Here is a 14,729-nt window from a genome sequence, read left to right as displayed (position 1 = left end):
AACAAATAAAATTACATGTGTGGAAACTGTTATATACGAAATGATTTAAGTAACCTGCTGTGTTCAACCAGGAAAGGCTGGGGGAAGTGATAATTCTCCTTAATATGAAGGAATGTCCTGTGGTTGAGAAATTACATATATTCTAGCAGCTCCAGAGACCTGAACCAGGACAAACAGATGTTCTCAGGAGACCGATTTCAGTTCAGTATCATGAAAAACGTCCAACCGTTAGAATCATCTACAAGTAGAACTGTCTGCCCCGTGGGCCATTATGGGAAAAAAATCATATGTGGACTCAAGGAAATGGGGAAGGAGGCAGTAGAGAGGAGAGGTCTGCGTTGAATGGGGGATGAGATAAATTCTAAAATTCTTTGTATTTTTGTCCCAATAACATCCTGTATTTCTTCAGGAACAGGATGGGGGAGAGTAAAAAGGCAGAAAGACAAGAGGGGTGAGAAACTAAACAAAGAAAGGGGGTAAAATGAAGAAAGAAATCAGTAAGCTTAGAAATGAGGGAAGCAGAAAACAAACTGGCTAGCAAAGTGAAGTGAACACAGGAGCACAAGAGAACTGGAGGGAATAATAGAAATGTGAAAATGGCCAGGTTTTTAGGGCATTGTCAGAGGGTAGGCTAGGGCTGGGGGGTAAGGATGGAAACCAGAACCAAGAGGGCCAGACATGTTGGAGACAAGAAATCAGACCAAGGGCATGAGGAAGTGGACTCCAGCCAGAAAGGGGAGTCATCTCTGTCCCTGCTGCTTCAAGTCACCCTAGGCAGTGACCTGATTTGTAGCCATCAATGTGAGAATAATAATACCATTTTATTCAACCTTGTAGTGAACTGCTTTTGCCAATGTAATGTCTCCATGTCTTTGTGGGCTCCTGAGCGATTCCTCCAGAACAATAAGGATGTGAAGAGACTCATCGAGCGTCACTTGATGGACAGTGAGCAGAAAGACCATGTTTGATCACAACGGTGCAGTGGAGCTACCAGAACCAGGAGCACACCTGTGCTCAGGTGCCTGTGGTGGGGAAACCCGTGCACGGGTCCCAGGCCTTCCGCGGCCACATATTCCTGCCGTCCAGTCTACGGAGAGAAATGCTGGGAGAAGTTCAGCGTGCCCCCCACCAGCTGACAGACAGGGGGACCCGCACAGACTCTGAATGCCGGACCAGAGCAGAGACCTCAAATGTGGCTGCATCCTTCCTACAAACTGGAGGCCAGACACCACATCCAATGTGGCTGCTTCCTTTCATGTAAGGCAAATTGGACTTCACCTTTTGGAGCTTGTTTCTTCATCAGTAAAAGGTGGAGTGCAGCAAATATTAAATGAGACGATGAGTGTCAAGTTCTTAACCTGGGTCAGCTCACGATAGGGGCTATAAATGTGAGCTCCTTTGGAGCTGAATTGGCTAATGCACCAGTGATCAGAGGAGAGCAAGGGGACCCGGCGACTGTCAGGAGACTTGTGTGCGAGGTGTGGAATAGCCAATGTGGGCCCGAGTCTCTCAGGAGGAAGACATCCCTTGCCCGAAACCAGAGTGCCATTCCTCTTTTCAAGGCAAAGCCCCATAGGTGAGAAGTCACTGCTCACGATGTGCTTTTCACTCATTGAACACATTTTTCTTAAGCACCTACTATGTAGTTTCGTCTACATGTAATTTCATTTGATTCCCACAAGTCTTTGCAGGTAGATATTGTGCCCATTCTACTGTTAAGAAATTGAGTCTCAAATAGATGAAGGGATGTGCCCCAAGCTGCCTCAACCAGGAAGTGGTTGGACCCCACAAGCCCAGACTCCAAAGCTTGTTGTCTCTAGAATACCTAGTGCCTCCGGTAGCTAGTGTGTCAGAGGTGAGGATACAGTATCTAAGGCACACAGGGCATCCTAAAAGCCATTATCAAGGAGCAAGGCTGGCCATGGGCATTGCTGATGAATTTTGAAGGGTGTCAGTGACAGAATAATAATACTTACTACTCATTTACTGCCAAGAGGCTACCATGATATTCATTTGTTCATTTCATCTCTACAACGACCTTACCTATTAGGTACCATTATTATAACTCTTATTTTCCAAGCGAGGAAGTCGAGGCTTACAAAGTTTAAATGACTTGTGAACCCAAATCTGTCTGAGCTGAGAACCTGCACCCTTACTGTTTGCACGTTGTCGGGGCAGGAGAATAAGGTGCAAACCAGCTGAAGGAGAGCTGGGGAGCAGCAGAGGAGCCAGGGGAAGGGAGGGGAGTGAGCCCAGGAAGAAACGCCCCCTGGCTTAAGCTGGGGGCTACACAGGTGTATACAAGTGTAAGCCCAAGGCCTGTGCACTTTCATATACGAATCTGATACTCTGGCTAATCAAGTTGAAGAAAGGAGGAGTGAAGGCACTTACAGGTAGGGCAGGGCATGCCTGGAAGTGGAAACCCAAGGGCAAGGGGGCTTCAGGGCTGCAAGCTTCCCGGGAGAAAGCAGACATTATCATGAGGCTGAAGCTCAGAAGGAACAGAACATGGCCCTGAGAGTCCTAAACGTGATGAAGAGTTGCTGACAGGGCCAAGGGACAGAGACAAGTTCTCTTCTCCCCCAAGGTGCCTTCAAACATCATCAGTATATCACTTACTTCATCTGATACAAATTATTGGTGCCTCTGTGGTCAATGTCATGGCAGAAAGCAGCAGCGAGCATGGCAAAGGCTTCAAGATCCGTATAGTATTTCTTTAGTCTCCCTGTCTAAAAGAATATATGTATATACATTTACTCAGATAAATACACCTCCAAACAAGTGCAGTGAAGCCTGCCTGCAAAGGAGAAGACGGCCTGCCGTGTTTTTAGACCAAGTTGGCTTAATTTCTTGCATATTGCAGCTCCTTCTGGGCAATTACAAAACCCAGCAGGTAACCGAATTTTCCTTTAAAGAGGTAAGTATGTGAATGTCAAGGTGATAATCCAGCCCCATGCCCAGGGATACCCATGTTCCCTGGCATCATCCACAGGGAAGTTTGGGATTTACAGGATTGTGTCCACGAATTCCAAAATTACTGACCTAAAATGGTGGACCGTACCCATTTCTCATCATGCCTAAGAGGGAAATGTGTGGGTTGACAATTATTTACAGCTCTCTGCACCTACCATCAGCAAAGTAAACATGGTCTGCCCCACGTTGAACCCGTGCCTCCAGTTGTGGTAAGTGATGGACCGGTACCCTTTTCTCACGGTGTACATCCACCTGGTAAGAACCTGTCACCCAAAGAAGACAACACCGTTCAGACTTTGGAATAGAATTCTAAAGGTTACAAGGTCTGTGACAATCTTATCTAAAAAGATAGGTTGTTCTTGTTGACAGGGTTTAAGCTGATATATTTACAAAGTTAATAATAATTGAAAATCCTAACTGAAGTTAATCTTTTGAACCACGGGACACATTAGCGAGTACAGCAACAGAATCACACAGTATTTTAAATTAAATGCGATCTGACCTCTACGGGTACTTTGAATTTCTCCACCACGTTTATTTCAAAGAAGAGTCGCAGCCCACACCTAATCAATTCGTGCTCTGTGATGGGGAAGTCACTGAAGCGGAATTCGTACAGGTCCACTGTCTGTGGGTCTGGCAAGTCCTCTTTCTGTTGGGACAAGGACAGATGGTTTCAGGTTACATGCATCTTCTTTCCCTTTGGTCTCACACATTCAGCCCTGGGCGTAAAACAAAATTACCACAAAAGGATACCGCATGCAACCCCACTGAGCCTCAGTGGGACCGGCTCTGGGGGATGCGGTTTACATGTGTTATTATCCTCACAACAAACCTGCACAATTATCCCCATTTCCAGATGGTGACACTGAGACTTAGCTATATTAAGAAACTTTCTGAGTGCTGGAATTCAATTCCAAATCCATCTCCAATGGCTGTTTTCTTTCTTTGCTGCTAAATGAAATGTTTAGTTGCAGCAGCCTTACCCGTTTTCAGTACTCAACTTTATTTCCCTATTCAAGAAATGTTTAGTAAATAGTATGTGATCACTTAATTCATTTCTATTGTATTCTTTTTTTTTTTAGTTTTTATTTTACATATATTTATTTTTGAGAGACAGAGTGTGAGCAGGGGAGGGGCAGAGAGAGAGGGAGACACAGAATCAGAAGCAGGCTCCAGACTTCTAGCTGTCAGCACAGAGCCCCATGCGGGGCTTGAACCATGAGATCGTGACCTGAGCCGAAGTCGGACGCTTAACTGACTGAGCCACTCAGGCGCCCCTTTTTCTATCGTACTCTTTACATGCTCAGTAGACTGTGGGCACCACAGTGTGGGAGCACACGTGTCTTATTTGCTGCGGTAGCCCAGAGTTGGCAGGGCCTGTCCCAGACAGGTGCTTGGGACATGTCTGTGGACTGAATGAACAAATGCTCTGTGGTGCACTGGTACACCTGCAGACACCTCATTTACCCCCACACCTTGTTAGGATTGAGGACTATAGATAGGTTAGGGAGTGAACTCAGCACATGAGTATTGACATGGCTGAGGAAACAAAATTATGGATCTTGCCCTTAAAGAACGTGGTCTATTGAAATGGTTATACAGTATAGATCATTGAAAGGTGAGAGCTTAGAATACTCACAGAGCATAACATCCAGGGCCCAGGGCTGGGGGAGAAATTGAAGGCAGGTTGGAAGTGGGATTGAAGAAGGAGAGATTCAGGAAGGATGTGAGTTCAGATGATTTGTTGGAAGGCAGGGAGGAGGAAATCCCAGGGGAGGAGAGAAAGCGCCAGGAGGGAGAAGGTAGCAAGAGCTATGTGGGTCCACGTACAGGAGCAATTCAGTGCATTGGGTATTTACTGAGCCCGTGCTGAGTCCTGTGCACTGTGCTAAGGCCATGTCCCTCAGCAAGTTTAAGGTCTCCCAGGGGATAGTTCACGCTCTACTTTATACAGATTTCAATACCAAATGGTATATGGTTGTTTTAAGTAAAATTATGGGTTTTCATCCCCTAACCCCTGAGTCGGAGTTGACTTCTCACACCCTTGTCCTTCTCTCTGTTCCCCAGGTCTCCCAGTGACCTCCTGTGATCCCCTCTCATCAGTCTACTCTTGGACTGGTCACTTTAGGCAGAGCCTTTTTTTTAATTTTTCCCTGAAAAGCAACAGTTTGGAGCCAGGAGACTAGTGTTCAGTTCTGGGTTCAGATTAGCTACATCTCCTAGACTGAACCAGCCTGTGAAATGGGAACAATAATGGTAACATTGTTGTCTTCATTGTCTAGCAATGCCAATTTCATCTGCAAGTGCCACAGAGAATTAACAAGGATTCAATTCACAAAACTTTTCTCTATTTCTCACAGGACCCTGCTATGTCCTTGGCTACTCCTTCTTGTCATTTTCTTTCTCTCTCCAAACCTTCCCGGCTTCCTTGCCCATGTGAGTTCTTCTGTTTCTTTCATTCATTTATTGTTTATTCATTCAACAAACACTTATTGGTTCCTATGTGTGTTGTAGCCATTATGGATGAATAAAGTAGACATTATCATTGCTCCTGAAACATGCATTCTCACGGAGAGGCAGACAATAAGCACATCTTTTAAAAATCAGAGTAAGAGAAGGTTCATGGGCTGGGGTGGGGAAAACTCCATGCCACACAGACTCCCCACTAGAGGCTGTCTCAGTCCTATAGTTTGCAGAGTGAAGATAAAATGTGAAAGTGCTTTTTAATGCTTTCAGGCTCAGTCACACTAAAGTGTAAATGTGCATTTTAGCAGGAAACGAAGGAAGAGGTTCGCAGAAGAATGACTCCCAGATCCCATTTGCAGTAACAGGCAATCCAATACGATAGTAGTTTAGTACAAAGATGATAGGTTTTGAAGAACAGCCATTTAAAACTCTGTGACACAGAGGGTTTGTAAGAACAAAGGCTTTTGGTTAGTCCGCTAAGTGGGAATTCTGGGCACCCCAAGGCCAGTTTTCACCTCCCTGAGGAATCACATAGTTAAGCTGCTACCCCAACTCGGCCATGAAATGGCTCTGATGGCCACCTGTGTCGAGGCTGGTTTGCTCCGTCTGTTCCCAGAAGGGTCCCCCTGGGCCCCTGAGCAGGCCACTTCACGGGGTACCAGGCGGTCATGCTGCCCCGCCTTCCCGCTGGGCCTCAGGGCTCCTCCCCTGTGCTCCCTGGGGCTCTGCTACACCAGCTGGCCTGGGGTTCTCTAAGACAATGTGCTCGCTTGTGTCTTCAGGCCCCGTTCTGTACCGTCTTGCTTCCCCTTCTCACCTCCAGCCATCCCCAAAACCCTTATCTGCAACTCCTGCCTTCCCATCAAGCCTCATTGCCACGGCTATTGTCTCATATTCGACCACTGTCTGTGAGTAGAATCAGGCCCTTGGCCTCCCCCGGGCCATTGTGTCCACAGTCTATGAACTCGTCCATCTGGGGCAGTGTCACTGTTTGTATTTTATCTCCCCAGTAAATGGGGCCTCTTGAACCAGATAAGACCAGACCGCACTACCTTTTGTCCTCAGGATGCAGCGCAGCTCCTTGAATTATAGTACCTCTCGATAACTACTGCATGAATGAGAAAAAACTGAATTAAGGATGAGTGACGAAGGTACTTCTTTGGGAAATCCTCTCCAGATCTACGGTGTGGCGATCGCGAGCTGCAGGGCCTCCTGATTTGTCTTGGAAAGGAGGGAAGGTAGGGAGATTTCTTTCCTCATCAGCGCACCCCTACCCCAGTCCTCCTCATAAAACAAAACTGTAGTTGGCATCCTGACACTAGAAATTCTCTAGTTCTCCACCTAATGGACGAAGGCCCTTACATTGAAGAAGCAACAAAATGGGCAAAGAACCAGTAGCTTTACAAGGAAATGGACTGTTTTGAATGTAAAATCTGTTCCAGGCTTGTCCCAAATCATTACTGCATAAAACTGAGGAACTCAAAACACAATCAAATATTGCCGAGTTCTCCAAAAGTCATGCGTCTCCCCTTGCCATGATTGCATCTTCACTGCAAACATTCTTGCTGTGTAACTAATTAGTCAGCTATAAGGTAATTTTTGCCATAAAAATAAAATCACGAAAAAAATGAGAGGGACATTCATTAAAAAGGATGTAACATAAAACATGTAACATTATGTAACATCTTTATGTAACATAAAAAAATGAATAACACAATAAAAGAGACCTTATTGTAAAATTTTTTTAAAAAATTGAATATATTTAGAATGTATAGCGTAGATTCATGGCAGTACCGTGCAAATAACTGATTTCATTCTGTGGATTGAACCTCAGCGCTTGTCTTCAAAGTCTTTCATTTAGAGTATTACACTCTTTTTTTTTTTTTTCTTGTTGATTTGTCTCCTCCTTTGGCATCACACTTTCTTTCTTTCACTAAAATTTCTTCCTTTGTTAAGAGAGGCATCAGTTTCCAAATACTAGGAGGCATATTTGCAACAGAGGTCTGTATTGTGCTGTGAAAGCCTTCTACACCGTTGTTTGTTCCTGGCAGATTGTCCCATGTCTGCTGATAGACGTTCCTAAGTTCTATGAGGAATGTGGAGGAAATGCTAAGGTTGTAATGCGTTTGTAACTGAGCTTTGGCCATTATGACTGGCATGTTACCGTTGTCTAGTACAGCCTGGTGCGCAGTCTGGCTTCACATTCTACTCCACACTTCCAGTGAGGTTTATCACCGTATTTTCTATCAAGTCCGTATACGGAGTTGTCATCACCCCCTACTTTAAGACCACCCCGTGTACTTGTCACAGCATAGACCACTATGAGGGCTAGCTGAGGTTCATACAGACCATTATGAGGGCTAGCTAAGGTTTACATAGACAATTGTGAGGGTTAGCTGAGGTTTACATAATATAAAGACGAGAGTTTTACTGATAACTAGCTTCAGTAGATTAACTCTGCTGAAGGCAGTCAATTCATCAATGAAGAAAGCAAACCAAACTGTCAAAAGAGTTTTCTCTTTTACAGAAAAACTGCCTTACAGATCACTTAGTTATGTGGCAAAAATATTTGCCACGAAATGGTTGTGGCAAAGATGTCTACAGCAAAGAAGTTTTGGGCAAAACTACCTAGAACCAAATATAGGATTAATAACAGGAAGAGAAGTTATTTCAACCATTTCAACTGGTGGCAACAAGAGGAAAGAACCACATTCCTCCAAGTTCCAGAAAACAGAAGCGAGTGCTGGCAGAGGACAATTGTGCCTTGAAGGGTCTTTGTTCTACTGTAATTCTGTCATGTCTTCTGGGGTGACCACAGTGTCATCCAAAACTATCAAAATAAACGAGGCCATGACATGCCTAGAATCTGTGCCTGCGTTCCTTTACGCAGAAGCCTAGTTTTTGATTCTCTATTATCTTTATGGATTGGACTGTAGGGGGCACAAGGAGGAAAAAAATGCAGAGAACTAAAAGGTCACTCTTAATAAGAAATCTCTTTTCTTTTTAGCCTTTAAAGGTGACAGAGAAGAGGAAACTCTTACATGAGAAATGAGAACATGTATCCTAATAGATTTTATTTAAGCGGCGTTAAGGATAGAAGTAAAACACTTACCAAAATTGTGACAAGTTGTTTTTCTTCACAGTCTTCAATTACATCTATATTTAACTTCTCTTTAATTTTCTAAAATGTAAAAGCAATTGAAGTGTGAAATTCCCATAAAGTAAATTTCTATCTGACTCCTCTACTCTTAAAATCAGTTTAAATGTATTTAAAATATGCTGTAATGAGTTCTTTGCAAAGATGTATTCTAGATACAAAAAAGACCTATAGCATTGATTATGAAGAATTTTCTCCAAAAAAAATAATGTAATGAATTTTTTTTATTTCCTGAAAATGTAACAGTGGCTGTCAGAGAGAGAGAAGGGGAGACAGAGAGAGAGAGAGAGAGAGAGAGAGAGAGAGAGAGAGAAATGTGGGTTATTTATATGTAGGCAAGAAAGAGAGAAAAATGAGTGGCTTATATTTGTTTTTCTATTAGTTTATGGAAATTTCTCTTCATCCTCCTCAGGTTTTCTCATTTTTAACATCTCAAACTGTCAAATAAAATTTCTCTTAATCCTCAAGCAACTCAGCAAAACCAAGACCAGAAAAAACAAAACCCACCCCAAGAAAACTACACCTACACACACACTCTGAAAACCAGGGAAATAAAAGGAATAGAGATAGGGGATGTGTGATATTTTCCCTTCATTTGGTGGTGATTAGAACACTGTTAATAAATATCTATCTACTTGCTTCCCCATCGTCCATGATATTGGTCTTGGCCACATTTGGCCAATGAGAATTTTAGTGCATGTGCCATGAGGGAAGACTTGAAATGAGCTTGCACAGTTTGGCTTGCTCTCTTGCACCTTTGACCTCACCATAAGAAGAGCATTTATCAAGTGGCTTCTGGGCAAGAAGGATGAGGTATGCATAGAGCAAACCAAACTCACAGCTTAGAGCCAAGCCCAACTAGAAATCAGTTGAAGACTAGTCAACCCACCAATGCATGAGTGAAAAAATAGATGTTTAATGTTGTATACCACTGAGATGTTATGGTTGTTACACATGGCAATGTATATGGCAATAACTGACTGATACACTTCCCTTCCTGGAAATATTTTTTCCTTGCTAACGTACTTGAATCTAGATGTCACTCCTCCAGCTCCTACAGACCCAGGAGTTGTGTTGTTGTTGTTGTTTAAGCAAAGTGCTATTCCAACCAAGCAGCTAAGAAGTCCAATAAGGCTCTGTATCCACTGGGCCACCCAGGTCCGCAGCCCCCACCCCACCCCCCACCAATCTCCTTGTCTCCTCCTCCTTAGCCTAGGACTAAACTTATTCTCGTTTGTCAGACCTCTAAGTAATTAGGCAAATTCCAGGAACTGTGCTTAGATGCCACCTAATGTCCACAGGACTGAATTCCCCACTTACCAGAATAGACTTGACTTCATCAGGAGTAGCTTTGGTCTGGCTCATGAGCATTTCCTGAGCTATATCCTTTCTGTTTTCTAGCTTATTCATTTTATCATAGGTGTCAGTATTTAAAAGAGACCATCCAAGAAATTGTGTGAGAGTCTGAAATGGATAAAATGTGATTCAATTCTCTAAAACTGAAAAACTGATTTGGAGGCAACCATCTACATTCTTTCCTCTCAATCAATCTCCCTTCTACCATCAACAATTCAGCTTCGTATTTCAATCTAAGAACAAAAACGTACTAATAATCAGCCCCAGACAATGAAATTGGCTAATCCCTTGCTTTTCAAAGTGCACCAGGCACCATGAATATTTTATTAGAGCAAAAGAATTACAATATCCAGTAGAATAAAGCACAGCCTGAAACTCAGAGGATTGAGGGTGACAGCAAGAAACATAAGGAATAGAAGGGGTGGGGAAAGGAGATAGAAAATTTCTGTCCAGTTGCCTAATATTGTAAAGAATTTTGATTAAGCCAAAGTTCAATCTTTGGAAGAAAATGTTGCAGTTTACAGAAGCCAGGAAACAGAAATGACACAATAACCACATATTGACCGCAAACATATGTGACTCATGCCTTAATGGCCCTTCAAAAATATCACTCCAGAATAACAAATAATTGCGCCACCTCTATTGTTTCATGAATTTCATTTGTCTCCATTAGTTTATGATTGCACTTACTTCAGTAATGTGTTCATCATATTCATCAAAAGGTTTTCCATCTTTCCTGTTGTAAAATGTAGCTACTCCCACAATATCTTCTTTCTTGTTGACAATAGGCAGGGATAAGACATTTTTAATGACCCAGCCAGTTTCATCTACAGGTCCTTTCTACAAACAGGAAGGACATTTAGATTATTTTCTTAACTTTTAATTTTGAAATACCTATAGATTCACAGGATGTTGCAAAAGAAATGTATAGGGAAGCTGTAGGTACCCTTCACCCAGTTTCCCCAGAGGTAACAGCTTGTGTAACTGTAGTGCACCATCAAATCCAGGAAATAGATACTGATACAATCCATGGATCTCAGTCAGATTTCACTAGGTTTATGTGTACTTATTGTGTGTGTGTGTGCATGCGTGTGTGTATTTCTATGCAAGCTCATCACATGTGTACGTACGTGCTCCCACCACTGGGATCAAGATAGAGGACTAATGGAGCATCACAGGCTTCCCTGAACTACTACCCTGTCGTAGCTACCTTCCCCCAACTCTGGTTATCTTTAAGGAAGAATAGTCTAATCTCTATGTGAGCTGCACAATTCCTACACTGGGTCAGAAATTAGCTGGGACTATAGAGCCATAAAAGTGTTCTAGGCCATTTGATGCAGTGTACTGGAACCAAGTATCTACACTGTAACAACCCTAATGGCTTCTCTTTTGCCCACTGCTATAAGGATCGGAAGCCTCAGTGTTCCCCATTCACTTTTTCTGTCCCCCAACACCTGCTTAACTAATTCCTTATATTAAATTCTCTCTGTTGAAATACCTAGTGTGGTTTCTGTGTTCCTGACGGATCCATCAAAACCGTCTTTTGTGTTCCCCTGTGATGTGCCAGGACCTGGGCTAGTTGCTGGGGCTACTAACCACAGGCCCTAATCTCAGGTTGATAACATTCTAGGGGGATACAGACACAGAAGTTTAGGAGCATTTCTCAAAGTGTGGCGTAAGGTCAACGTGCAAGACTTTTTTTCTTTTTTTTCAAGCTTGTGTCATAATTTGAGGATGTGCATCTTAAATAAGCTCCCCGGGTAGCTCTTCTGCTTCCTTCAGCACAGTGAGCCATCCCCAGAGGCCCAGGCTGGCCTGCCTCTCCTGTGAAGCCTTCTCTCACCTTTTCCACCCATACGGAACTTTTCTTTTTCAGAATTCTAACAGCACTTTTAGCCTGGAGCACACAAGGTAGCAGTTTAGATGATTTCCAAATGTTTCGGAGTTGTTGATTTTTGTCTGTGAGGCTATTTCCTAATCCTGCGGAAGAGCATTTCCTACACTGTTGGCTTCCATGTAAGTGAGGGGCCGGTGCTGGGCATATGACAGGTGCTCAATAAACAACTGCTTATTAGTTGGCGAGCTCGTCTTTATACTTGGAATGAAAAGCAGAGAAACCCAGCCTCAACTTATTATGTCCTGACATTCAAAGCTTTGGGGAAAAAGATTTGAGTGGTTCTCAAAATCTTTATTCTCGGAGCCATGTGTGGCTGCCCCCAAATATCAGAGCAGAGGCCGGGCTCTCCCGGGCCAGCTCCCCCCCCTCCCTGTTCCGACAAGGACTGCTTAGGGTCAGACACTTTAGAAAGTGCTTGCCCCCTTGCTCCTTCCTGTGTACTCTTCCCCGGCACCCGACTGCCATAAATGTAGGGGTCAGGGCCAGCACACCATGGTCACAGTGAGGCTTTGGCTGCAAGGAGGGAGGAACAGGAGCAAATGCGCCATATGGTGTTTGTGTGTTTTCCACATCAGTGAGCAGAGGGACGAACAAGGAGATCCGAGGGAAACCTTCCAGGAAACAAAGCAGGAGCCCGTAGGTTTCCCCAGGCCCGGCTTGCATCTGCTGCTGTTCGCACACCCCTCTCGCCCAAGGAGGCAGCCTGTCCAGCAGGCATAGCTGGGGCTCTGTGTATGTGTGTCTGTGTGACAGACAGGAAGACACTGGTGGCTCTCTATTCCTGACCGGAACTAGGGCTCTAAGTGGATGTTTGTGAAAATAGGGACACAGAACACGGACCAGAAGGCAGAAAGGGAGGGGCCGCAGAGATAGATGCGAGTTCCTCCCCAGCAGTCACGTGGGGAGGGGGTGGCAGAGGGGACAGGTAGGGAGGGGGATCCCAGGATGCTGCAGGAGGAAAGATAAAACCAAGAGTCTGACAGCAGGAGAGGCCCCCGAGGACCCGATAGATAGTTTTTCTTTTCTAATAAGCTGCAGGGAAGGGCCTGGGAAAACCAAAAAGGGCTGAATCCAGGTGGTAGACCTTGTGCAGCTGATCACTCCTGCGAAGAACACTTAGTGAGCACCTATGATGTGCCAGGCACTGTTTGAAGCACTGAGTGACCAGGAGTGGGAGGGCATGGAGAAGGGGCAGGGTCCCCCCGCTTCCCTGCCCAGTGCTGGGGTGATAAACACCCTGTCTCCTCTCATCCCCCTGCACCTCCCACCTCTTCTCCCTTCCCTGAAGAATCTGCTACTTGGTTGGTGACCCTGGTCCCTCCAGGGTGAATGGGACGTAAGCCTTGTGCTTGTCTCCCGGCCACCTGAGCACAAGGCAGACCCTGAGGATGGGGGAGGGGGCAGCAGTGATAGGAGGCCTGGCGGAGGGCAGAGTTACCTGAAAGGTGAAGTACTCATCTGCGGGGGCGTTCAGCATGTTACATATCTGTAAAGCAAGAGGACATGAAAGTCCTGAAACATCGTGCGGAGGGGGGACCACCAACCCACAGAGCAGTGTAAGAAAGGATGCATTTGAGGCGAGGGTTTCTTCTGCGCCTCTCCATGGTTTGCAGGCAAATTATTCACACTGAGCCACGGCTGGGCCAAATTTGCTAACAACACATTGAGGTTCTCTTCTGCTAATTAAGTCATTGTGTGACATTTAGCACAATCTCTGCTTCTGCCTACTCTTCCCAGCCTCTAAGGATTCTTCTTCCAAATTCAAAACTTTTAGCTGTTCAGACCAAGGAGTGGAGGAAGCTGAGGAGAAGGTCATTCTGCTGGGGCAGGGATGACAGAGATTCTGGGAAGGTTCTATTTCCTTCCTTCCTCCCTCCTTCCCTCCTTCCTTCCCTCTCTCCCTCCCGGGCCCAAGGTCAAGGATTTGCCAAGGGATTTGCCCAGGGCAGGACCAAGTCAAGGCACCCAGGGCTCTTGAGTCATAGAGTGCACCACGATATTACAGCAGCCCCCACCCCGCCCCGCCCAGGAATGCATTGTTCTGGCTGGGTCTGCTGAAATGTGTGAAATCATCCTCTAGGCTAGTGGTTCCCAGCCAGGGTGGTGTAGAGCATCTGATGGGTAGAGGGCAGTGATGCTGCTGAACATCATACAGTGCACGGGATAGTTCCCCACAAGGAATTGTCTGGCCCCAGATGTCAATAATGTCAAGTTGGAGAAAATCCTGTGCTAGACACAAAATATGTTTTTAGTAAGTCCTGCTTCTTGTAAGTGCATATGATAGGGTGATACCTTTGGGAGTGAAAGGGAGGACTATTGATAACTCAAGCACAACAGGTGTGCATGGAAGCTGGCCCAGGCAAACTGGATGTATGTTCACCCTAATCATAATTAGAGTCCCAGGAAATGGCTCAAGCTCAATTCTCTGGAAATCACTTTGGGAATGCCAATTTGCCTAATGAGCAATTTTGTGAGAAATACCTTAAACTAGATTTACAACAGTTTGCCGCCAGTCTTGGGCTCTCAGAGAGCAGGGATGGGGCCCAGGGAAGGAGCTCCAATGTGGAAGGCAGCAGTGAAGCATGTGCAGTGGGTCTGTGATAGAACCAAAACCTGGTGGAAAATCCTCCCCTGCTTTGGGAATCAATCCCTTGGCAAGTTGGTAAGATGGCAAGTTGATGACTTGGCAAATTAACCATTCAATGAACTGGCTTTTGACACACTCGTTTTCTCCAAACTGATTTTTGGGGAAACCCTGTTTCCCTAGAAAACTGCCTAGGTGGCCTGCAAGGAAACAAAGGATGGGGGTCAATGGTCGAGCAATCTGGTTATGTACAGACGCTGAAAAGTTGTGGTATCTGTGGACTCAGGAATGAATTG

The 14,729-nt window shown here is 44.9% G+C and overlaps 1 protein-coding gene across 2 annotated transcripts in view; it reads right to left on the bottom strand.

Annotated features, from left to right (window-relative positions):
• Window positions 1-14,729, bottom strand: part of PDE6C (phosphodiesterase 6C) — a 45,539-nt gene that overhangs the window by 18,642 nt on the left and 12,168 nt on the right. For both annotated transcript variants that reach the window (XM_045438249.1, XM_045438250.1), the window contains exons 8-14: window positions 13,288-13,335; window positions 10,643-10,792; window positions 9,917-10,060; window positions 8,552-8,620; window positions 3,476-3,622; window positions 3,129-3,236; window positions 2,620-2,729 (exon numbers count right to left, since the gene is read on the bottom strand). In XM_045438249.1, the coding sequence (XP_045294205.1) occupies window positions 2,620-2,729; window positions 3,129-3,236; window positions 3,476-3,622; window positions 8,552-8,620; window positions 9,917-10,060; window positions 10,643-10,792; window positions 13,288-13,335 (776 nt within the window). The remainder of the gene's footprint in view (window positions 1-2,619; window positions 2,730-3,128; window positions 3,237-3,475; window positions 3,623-8,551; window positions 8,621-9,916; window positions 10,061-10,642; window positions 10,793-13,287; window positions 13,336-14,729) is intronic.

This window comes from Leopardus geoffroyi, chromosome D2, assembly GCF_018350155.1.
Source record: "Leopardus geoffroyi isolate Oge1 chromosome D2, O.geoffroyi_Oge1_pat1.0, whole genome shotgun sequence".
In the NCBI taxonomy this organism is placed as follows: Eukaryota; Metazoa; Chordata; class Mammalia; order Carnivora; family Felidae; genus Leopardus; species Leopardus geoffroyi.
Note: the sequence above shows the minus strand (reverse complement) of the source record. Positions and strands in the feature narration are given on the sequence as shown.